The sequence below is a fragment of the Microtus ochrogaster genome, unplaced genomic scaffold, assembly GCF_000317375.1.
Source record: "Microtus ochrogaster isolate Prairie Vole_2 unplaced genomic scaffold, MicOch1.0 UNK56, whole genome shotgun sequence".
Classification (NCBI taxonomy): domain Eukaryota; kingdom Metazoa; phylum Chordata; class Mammalia; order Rodentia; family Cricetidae; genus Microtus; species Microtus ochrogaster.
The window spans coordinates 1556469-1566817 of record NW_004949154.1 but is presented as its reverse complement, the minus strand read 5'-3'; the positions used below and the strand labels follow the sequence as shown (position 1 = coordinate 1566817).

Here is a 10349-nt window from a genome sequence, read left to right as displayed (position 1 = left end):
ATGACAACACCCAGAAACTCAGTGAGTGGAACCTTCCCGATACAGTCTGCCAAAGGCCCCCTTGCCATGCAGCCTTCTCAAACGGCGAACCTCAGGAGGCCCTCTTCACTGGTGGGCCCAACACAAAGGTTCTTCATGAGAGAATCCAAGGCTTTGGGGGTAAGGCTATTCTCTTCCATTCCACGCCCTGGAGATGCTCTGGCTTATAGATGCTAATGCTTCTGACTATGTATGAAATTCAGCCTACCTTGCACAGGCAGATCTAAGTGTGTGTGTTCTTTATATCTCACACAATGGGCTGAGCCAGAGGGTACAAAGGGAGTTACTCCCTAGACCACTGCAGGATAATCTTATAGCATCTCTTGGCTTGGAAGTTAAGGGTCTTCCATTCTGGTTCATTGTTCAAATTCCAGACACATCTGTTCCTTGGAAAAGCCCTGTGTGGTGGGAGAGAATGAGGAGGCAAAATTTTTGGCAGTGTTACTGCTCCACTTGGTACCTTTGCACGGTCTCTAAGCCAGTCTCAGGCTTCTCATCTTGCCTTTGACCTCCACCAGTGATGGGCTCAGTTCACCACCGGTGCTTTTCTTCTCTCCCCAGGCTGTCCAGATCATGAATGGCCTCTTCCATATTTCCTTGGGGGGACTGCTGATGATCCCCACGGGGGTCTTTGCGCCCATCTGTCTGAGTGTATGGTACCCTCTCTGGGGAGGCATTATGGTAAGTTAGGATCAACAGCAATCCTTTGTAAGATGTTAAAAGAGGGGGAAAGTCCACGAATATCTAGATTGTTTCTATGTTAAAGAAGATGGGCAGGAAGAAGGTTATGGGGTTGACATAGCCAAGTGAGAAGAAGACAGACTACACCACGTGGCTCGCGTGGTTGAGCATGGCCACGCTTCATGTGGATTCACAGAATGGAGCTCTGCCAGTTGTTCCCAGGAAGGAAGACTGCACAGAGCAGGGTCTCTCCACAACTAACTCCTGTAGGGTGGGAGACACCAGATACTTGTGTTTGGGAAGGAGGGGAGATATGGGAACATCCTAATCACCTGCATCTCACTACAACTTGTTAGTTACTATGGAACCTGATGAAATTTTTCCCATCCCAAATAACCCCTCTGTATGTCTAAATACAGCAACACTCTTCTGGGCTACTTAATGTACATGTTTCCCAAACTTATAATTTTGTGTCTGCCATGAGGCTACGTAGTGTTTATTCTGCCAGGACACTTTTCATGACTGTGTCCCTCTAAGGGTGAGTCCAGAAGTGAAGCTTTCAGAATGGAGGTAGATGGGCTGTAAGACCTTTCTGCACTTGAACCTTAGGAAAGGAAGTTGAGAAATAATCACCATTACTTCCTATAGTGGCCAGCGTTTTGGTGAAATGTATATACTCAAGATAAGTATGGCCTTATGCACTATGTTAAAGCTGTTAAATCATGATGACCCCAAAAGAACATTTTCACTTATTACAACTAGAGAGATGGGCTGGAGAGATGGCTCAGTGGTTAAGAACAATGGCTGCTTTTCCAGAGGACCTGAGGTTCAATTCACAGTTCCCATACACATATAATAAATAAAATTTACTTTTTTATTTTAAGGAGGAGAGTAAGTGTTTTAATTCACACTGACATTCTCTCCTACCTATGGCTCCCAGACACCAGTCCTAACTGTGTTTTAAAACTAGTGACTAAGTCAAATTAAGGAATAAGTCATGTTACTGAGGGTGATTTCTTATGTTTCTATTTGATGATATGGGCCCAAAGGGTTCTCATTGACACAGAAGTTTGAATTCTGTCTCTCTTATTGTCCCCTGAGGTTGAACAGCACAGAGTGGATATGTGACCCTGAATAACAAAGAAAAACAGCTACCTAGAAATAACTTAATGGGATAAAATTTGATACATAGTTTAATGAATGATACTGAAAATGTAGGTGGTTCCTTCCCAATAAATCATCAGTGGAAAACAGTGACCCTTTTCTGCCTCTCCCCCTCTGCTCCCTTTTCCTCCCTCTCCCCTTCCCCCTCCTTACCCACCACTTTCTTTGCAGTATATTACTTCGGGATCACTCCTGGCAGCAGCAGCGGAACAAACCTCCCGAAAGAGCTTGGCAAGTAATCGCATGGCTTTCCCACACACCAGACACAATGGCTACTTTCTCAATTGAAAACAAGTCCTGGGGACCCTTGAAGAGCTTAGCGATCATAGATTCTCTAGGAGCAAAGGATCCTATTTCATTCTAGTTATGATGCATCTTTCTTCATAAAAACTACAACTGGAATCTGCCTTAAGTCTATCCATAGCAAGAGAATCCAAGGCAGAGCTCAGAAGACAGCACTTACAGTCTTTCCATGCTGGGTCCCCTGTAGAGATGATAGACCTGACATATTCTGAAAGAAAGTCATTTCTCACCCCCACTATTTAGGAAAATGTTCTGATCCATATGCTTGAGTCAGGTTCTAGCTAAGTCAGAACCCTGAGTAAGTGAATACAGGGGTACCCCTGACTTTTCACCCCATGAATGGAGGGACTAGTGCTGACATAGGGGATCAAGATAAAGATAAATGGGGTGTTGTGTGTGACAGGATGGTGGAATCTGTAAGGCCTACAGTGTGTTCTCATCCTTAAGGATTTGTTTATAGCATCTTAAAAACAAGTAACATACAGAATTCCTAAACCTAGATGGGGGACCAGATCACACTACCAAATTTGTCTCCAGAAAACTCTCTGACAATACCTTCACTTGCTAACCTAAGTCACTGTGAGCTGGTAAGGATCTCAGAGGTTTGGGATGCCTCTTCTCTATACACAGTCTGAAAATTTCAATTTAGGGGAAAAGACAAAGTGTTTACAAATATCAAATCCAACCAAAACTACCAAATTGCCATTAATAGGTCATGTAGCTAAGAATGAAATATGTGTTTCCTGAAACAGCCATCAATAATGCTATACCATCGTGGTACTTGGCATGGGATATGTCAAGCTTTGATCACCCATGCAGGACAGAGCAGTCACAATCACGTCCTCTGGCCTGCGTATCAAGAGACATCTGCCCTGATGGTATTGGGGGGAGACAGATGACTGGGGGTGACATGGTCAGTAGGGAGTGGAGCATTATTATGGCTGATGCATATTTTTTACTGGATGGTACAAACCTAGAAGGTTCTATCTATATCTGCATCAACCATCTTTAGTCATGATATAAAATTCTTCTTATCCCTCTGCCCACTGCCTCACTATGCAAAGTGATAATAATCTGGATGCTCATTAAGTCTTACTGCACATCTGGGGAGATGGGGACAATGAAAGAAGTTCAGGGATACAACATGAGGGGAAGGGACCGCTGGAATTATGGATTCTATATTGGGTGGATGGTGATTGAATAAGATGATAAGACTGGAAAAGAAGGGAGAAGGAGGCTAAAAGATGTGCCTCACAGTGATAGAGAGGCTAAAAGCTATAGGGAGAACAGAACCAGATTCAGGTGTGCCGATGGCAGCTGGAACCCCACACCCAGCTTTAGGGTTTCTGAACAGAAATGAAATTGAATTAACAAACCTGCCTCTGTTCCAGGTCAAAGCAAAAGTGATAATGAACTCTCTGAGCCTCTTTGCTGCCACTTCTGGGATAATTCTTTCAATCATGGACATACTGAACATCACAGTTTCTCATTTTTTAAAAATGGAGCGCCTGAATCTTAGCAAAGCTCCCAACCTGTACGTTGATATCTACAACTGTGAGCCGGCTAACTCCTCCGACAAGAACTCCCCATCTACGCGGTACTGCTACAGCATGCAGTCTGTGTTCCTGGTAAGCACGGAAGCGGGCTCCTCAGGAAAAGAACTGTGCTATGTTTTATTATGTGTTGAATTAGGAGCGGCGGGGGCTGCGTCCCCAGCACCCTGCCTCCCGCATGGCTAGCTTAGCTTATGCCCCGAAATAATTACACGGAAACTGTATTCTTTTAAACACTGCTTGACCCATTAGTTCCAGCCTCTTATTGGCTAGCTCTTACATATTGATCTAACCCATTTCTATTAATCTGTGTAGCCCACAGGCTGGCTTACCAGGAATGATCTTAACCTGCTTCTGCCTGGAATGCGAGAACCATGGCGACTCTCTGACTCGGCTTCTTTCTCCCAGCCTTCTGTTCTGTTTACTCCACCCACCTAAGGGTTGGCCTATCAAGGGGCCTAGGCAGTTTCTTTATTCCTTAACCAATGAAATCAACAGATTGATATATGACACTCCCGCATCAATTATGAACATCAACTCTGGGTCCAGGTAGTCTGTGTCTGCTGTTTTTCTGAATGTGGCTTTGGGCAAAAACCCTCCTCATAAACTGCTTCTGTTTCTCCAGCTGGAAAACATGGAGAGTAAGAGCGATACTGTGTATCTCCTTGGGTTGATTTGAGAAACTACCTAGTTAGCATGAGCAAGGCACTTGGAATCATGGTACAGAAGATGCTAACTGTGAATTTATTATTTCTTCTGAGAAATGGGATTGCTATGTAGCCCTGGCTGGTCTTCTGCTGACTATTTAGCCCAGACTAGCTTCAAATTCACAACAATGCTGCCTATTCCTGAATGCTGGGATTACTGGCACGTGTCACCACACTTTATGTGTTCATCATTGTTAATATCATTGGTGACATTAATATTATTATTAATAAAAATATGGAAGAAGTGCAGAGTTTAAAGGGGAAAGGCAATGCATTTCCCAAGTGTTGTGGAGTTTCCTTGGTGTGATATCACATCCTCTAAAGCTGATCCAATTTCCAGGATCTCATGTAATCCAGGCTGGCCTTCATATTACTGTGTAGTTAAGAACGATCTTGAACTTCTGATCTCCTTGCCTCCACCTCCCCTTGTGCTGAGATTGCAGGCACCTGCCACCATACCTAGTTTACACAGTGGGACTAGAACGCAGGACCTCAAGTATGCTGGGCCAGTACCCTATGCATGAGCTACCATACCTGACCAAGGTGACAGAATTTAACGTGGGACACTTTCTTACAAAGAATTGATTCTTCATTTCCCTAAGCCCACCTTACTTTCTTGCTGGGTTTGGCACGTGGGCTGTAAAAAACACTGCCTTCGGTAGCAGCCATTCCCCGCAGCAGTTCAGCTTACTCGCCTGAAGAACTGAGCTGAATTGGCGCTCACCAAGTTCCCGGCATCAGGCGTCAAGCGTCAGCGTCACTGAGCACCAAGCACGCCATCTGCCGTCAGCGTCACTGAGCACCAAGCACGCCTTCTGCCGTCATCTCATCTTTGCCTCTGTTCTGTTGGTTTCCAGGGCATTTTGTCAGTGATGCTGATCTTTGCCTTCTTCCAGAAACTTGTGACAGCTGGTGTCGTGGAAAACGATTGGAAAAGAGTGTGCTCCAGATCCAAACCTGTAAGTTGGAGTTACCTGTCCACATCTTTCTAGAAAATTAGTATCTATAAAGAACTGTTTACATAGAATAATCTGACAAAAATTTGAAACGAGGAACTTCATTGGAATAAAATGGTTTTATTCTGTTTTCGGACAACAGAAACGACCAGTAGTGGCAGCAGATGTTTTGAAGGGTAAGTGAGACTATGGTCAAGAAGCTCCTGCAGTTACTCACACCTGCTCAGTGGGCCTGCCACCAGCTTTCCTTGTCCTTGACTTCAGACTCCACTCCCCCCCCCCCGTCTTGGTTACTGTCCTATGGCAGTGATAAGAGAGAGCATTTATTTGGAGCGTATAGTTCCTGAAGATTAGCTAGAGCCCATGACCATCATGGGGAGGAGCATGGCAGCCAGCAGACAGGCGTGGCTCTGGAGCAGTAGCTGAGAGCTCACATCTGATCCACAAGCATGAGGCAGAGAGAGCTAACTGGAATGGCTCCGACTTTTGAAACCTCAAAGCCCAACCCCAGTGACACATCTCCTCCCACAAGGCCATATTTCCTAATGATTCCCACAGTTCTACCAATCACAGAATAAGTATTCAAAATTTTGAGGCTACAGGGGTAGGGGGGGCATTCTTACGCATACCTTGATTACATGCCCCTCCCAACTTAATCTGTAATATGGGATGGTTGAAGGCTGGAGGCCGATAAAGTTGCTGCTTCTTGGATTTTGCAGTGCTCTCCTCTTCCCCCACCCTCTTCACCTCATTTCACTTCCAAAGCAATGTATTTCAAAGAGTCTCCAAAGCTGGGAAATATGAATGTTCCAATAGCAATCCTCTTACAAACTTCCTCAAAACTACAGACTGTAAGACTTAGCTTATAGTTTCAAACCCATCACTGATTCCTTCATTATACAGATGGAGAGACAGCAGACTGAGACTAACTTTCCATCATTATGATCACTAATGGCAAATCAGTTCTGGAATACAACTCCTCTATTTTGGTGTTATTTTTCCATGTGGTATGATTATTCTGGGAAAAACGGAAAATGCCTGAAGTCCTTAACAATTAACTCAGACTCGATTTGATGAGAATTTGCATGTCCAAGTAGCCAATCCTGGAATCTGTTGGAGGGAGCAGGGCCCCTTTCTGTCCCGGCTGCCCAGCTAGCTTACACCCGAAATAATCACACAGAAACTGTATTAATTTAAACACTGCCTGGCCCATTAGCTCTAACGTCTTATTGGCCAACTCTTACATCTTGATTTAGCCCATTTCTATTAATCTATGTATCGCCATGTGGCAGTGGCTTTCGGGAGATTCTAACCGGTGTCCGTCTCCAGCAGAGAATCCATGACTTCTCTCTGTCTCTGCTTTCTTCCTCCCAGCATTCAGTTCTATTTTCCCCACCTACCTAAGTTCTGCCCTATCAGGCCCAAAGCAGTTTTATTCATTAATCAATGAAAGCAACACAAGAACAGAAGAACCTCCTATACCAGGCATCCATAGTATATGGCTAATTAAATAAAGAACATGAGAATAAGTTGGCATTTGAATATACATAGAGTGTTAGAAGGCGTGTCAAGAGTAAATGTTAAAAGGCATTTGTTTGTGTTCTAGAATGTGGTTCTGCTAGCAGCTGGACAAAAAAAAGAACAGACGATTAAAGTGAAAGAAGAAATCATTGAGCTAAGCGGAGTATCTCCCCAACTAAAGAATGAAGAAGAAATTGAAATCATCCCAGTGCAAGAAGAAGAAGAAGAGGAAACAGAAGTGAACTTTCCAGAACCTCCCCAGGAACAGGAATCCTTGCCAGTGGAAAATGAGATCTCTCCTTAAACGTTTTTCCTCTATAAGCATCATCATTTAGAGAGCTTCCAAGACACATAGTTACCCCCCCCCCATCCTGCAGTCTTCCACGTCTAGTCTCCACGTTTCTACAGCTTATCTTTGCATAGAGAAGCCACATCTAGCTCTCCTTCCCATTTGGAGAATGTAGCAATTGTAGCAGACTGCGTTGTCCCGTGCTTGCGAGTCTTACGAGGGCAGAAATCCTGCAGGACACCTCATCCACCTTTCTCTGGAACGGGCATTTTCATAGTGGTAGTTCTTTTTCTCCACTTTTCCATCAGCAGCTGCAGCTGAGGGAAAGAACACACAACTGTCCCATCCACCTCTGAACTCTCCGACTCTACCTACATTTTTGGTGGAGTCCTTTCTGCATTGCTGTCTTAGGGAAAACAGAAGCAATGATGGAAGGGAATGAGGCACAATTTTTTCAGGGGAAAGGTCACTGTGGCATGTTTCTCAAGCTTCTGGATCTCATTTGGAAAGCTGCGAAAGGCAGTAACTAACCCTGTCTCTGTACAAACAGCAGACCTTACACATAGCAAGTCTCTGTGTCTTAACTTTGTCCAACCCCTGTTTCTGGGCTTCTGATCACATTGTTTACCTCCTTGAACCCTTTAGCCAAGAGAAGAAAGGATGGTGTGACATAACGGGTACCCAAACCTCACACCATAGACAACAGCTGTGCTTACAGTTCAGTGGATAAAACAGTTTGCAGAACACTTTCATGTGATCTCTCATGACCATGAGAGAATCCCTAGCACTATTTTACAATTGAACTGAAAATAGGCAGCAAGCCAATGTATCCTGACCCATCACACCTAATAGTTGTGAGGACATGACTCAGACCAGCTCTTCAAATCCTGATGATGTATGAAACGACCAAAGTATTTAGACCCAATGTCTGTACGGCTATGAGCCATGTGTTAAGTCATAGAAGAGTCAGAACTGAATTTGACACCAAGTGAGTATAAACACCTAGATACTTACAGTATCAGAAAACCAGTCAAGACATGAACGTGCAATCAGCTGGCAAGTTATAAGATGTAGATACTAAGCGCTATAAATAATCTCAGAAAGGTCAAGCTTAGAAAAAACATAGTTAAGATGCCAACTCTCAGGACACCCTACTTTTCCACACCCCCGCTGTTCATGTGCAGGGAGGCTAACACCTGACCTAGAAACACTGTCAGCCTAAGAAGATCTTGCTATACCCTAACAGTCAGATGTCATGATCAGCTTGCTATACCCTATCAGTCAGATGCCATGATCAGCTTGCTATACCCTATCAGTCAGATGTCACGATCAGTTTGCTTTGAGGCATGACGGGTATATGGACAACTTAAGTTACACTCCTCAGAATATTCCCATTTTATGAGCAGTTACTGATGGGAGGTACTTCCTGTAATTACAAAGAAAACGGAAGTCGAATATTTCCCCTTGTGAAGCCTTCCAAACAAGCTCTAGATGAATAAAACTGTGTGTGCACAGCTGCAATTGCTGAGTCCACTCTGTGTATTTCCTTACTCGTGTTATCAGATTCTGCAGCCTCAGTTCGTATTGTAAACCAATCTGTGTTAGAATAGAGACACACGAGGCATACTGAGCTATCCCTACAAACCTCACTGTTGAAATAGGAGCCGTGGGCTGTGTCCCGCCACCCAGCTAGCTTTACCCGAAATAATTACACGGACACCGCATTCTTTTAAACACTGCTTGGCCCATTTCTATCTAGCCTCTTCTAGGCTAATTCTCGCACCTGGACTAGCCCATTTCTTATAATCTGTTGTAGCCCATGAGGTGGCTTACCAGGGAGCTTCTAGCCTACGTCCATCCTGGGTCGGAGCTTCATCGCGTGTGCCTCAGAGAGCAGAGCTATCCCCGCATCTGCCCCGGAGCCGGGAGCATGGCGTCTCTGCCCCAGAGCGCAGAGCTGTCGAGTCTCTGAGCTCACTTCCTCTTCCTCCCAGCATTCTATTCTGTTTACTCCTCCCACCTATGTTTTAAGCTATGAGGCCAAGCAGTTTCTTTTTATTGCTTAACCAATGAAATCAACAGATTGATATATGACACTCCCACATCACCTCACGCATGCTCCCAAGGAAATTATTCATCTAGTAGATCATTACTAGTTACTGCTACCTCTTGCAAGCCACAGCATGATTCTCCACATCCAACACATGGAAGGTGCCCCTGCCTAAATTAAATAATGCAGCAGTGGCTGGAGTAAGGGGGAGTGAGAGATGAGGAACAGCTGAAAATCTCTAAAAGAAGTATTCTAAGTTTCCCCTCTCTGATAATCATCATTAAGAACTTTATCCATTGTTAGGTTTCCACATAATCCATTTTTACCAAATTCTCATTTCTCTTTATGGGATAACTTTAATGTCTATTTAAGAGGAATGAAAATTGTTGCTGACCTCCCCTCATGAATCCTCTGTCAATGTAGCATCCGATAACATTCCCCAATGGTAGACCTGTTTATCAAAACAACAGATATTTCTCTAGCTTTAAGTTAGATTTTCCTCTCAATTTTTATTTTTGTAAAAACAATTTTGTAGCCATAAAGAACATTTTAAAAAAAATTGAGTTGCCTGATATACCATGGCAGATACCCATGGTAGGCCTGCCTTATCTGAAATGATGGAGGAGGAGCAGATGGGGAGGGGTAGGGAAGGGGAGGTGGAGGGGGAGCATGGTGGGACTTTGATTGGAATGTAAAAGAAATAAACAAAAGAAGCCAGTTACACCTACTGACTAGATACCCATCAGTGGAGAGGTTGCTTGGCTCCATTGTTTAGGGACCAACAATTAAGCAGACGAGTATCAAGGAAGGAGGCATGAGGTGGCATGAAGCTGCTCGCCTTGGGGCAGCTGGGGAGCAGAAAGACAGCTGAAAAGGCTTGGGTCCAACAGCTCTTCAAGGGCATGCCAAGCTTTAGCAGCGGATGTTTAGAGGGGACTTAAGAGCCAAACCATAACGTGATAAGGCATAGCTGTTAAGAAAGGTATAATTAAAAATAAGACAAAGACCTTAACTTCAAAAATGTTAGTGCTTGATTGAAGACAATAAAATGTATACAAAGATAATGAGTGGGACCCCAGGAAAACA

At 44.1% G+C, this 10349-nt stretch overlaps 1 protein-coding gene across 1 annotated transcript; it reads left to right on the top strand.

Moving 5' to 3' along the window:
• Positions 1–7228, top strand: Ms4a1 (membrane spanning 4-domains A1). Its single transcript, XM_005369662.2, has 6 exons — positions 1–159; positions 601–720; positions 2056–2115; positions 3579–3815; positions 5305–5406; positions 7010–7228. Exons 1-6 carry the CDS (start codon positions 1–3, stop codon positions 7226–7228), a joined length of 897 nt encoding a protein of 298 aa, XP_005369719.1.
• Positions 7229–10349: the final 3121 nt, after the last annotated feature.

What these genes read in the sequence shown, in the direction of transcription:
- Ms4a1 (XM_005369662.2), top strand. Translation starts at nt 1, where the DNA reads ATGACAACACCCAGAAACTCAGTGAGTGGAACCTTCCCGATACAGTCT. An exon ending in AAACCTCCCGAAAGAGCTTG is followed by an intron (nt 2,116 to 3,578) that starts GCAAGTAATCGC and finishes CCTCTGTTCCAG; the next exon opens with GTCAAAGCAAAAGTGATAAT. An exon ending in TGTGCTCCAGATCCAAACCT is followed by an intron (nt 5,407 to 7,009) that starts GTAAGTTGGAGT and finishes TTTGTGTTCTAG; the next exon opens with AATGTGGTTCTGCTAGCAGC.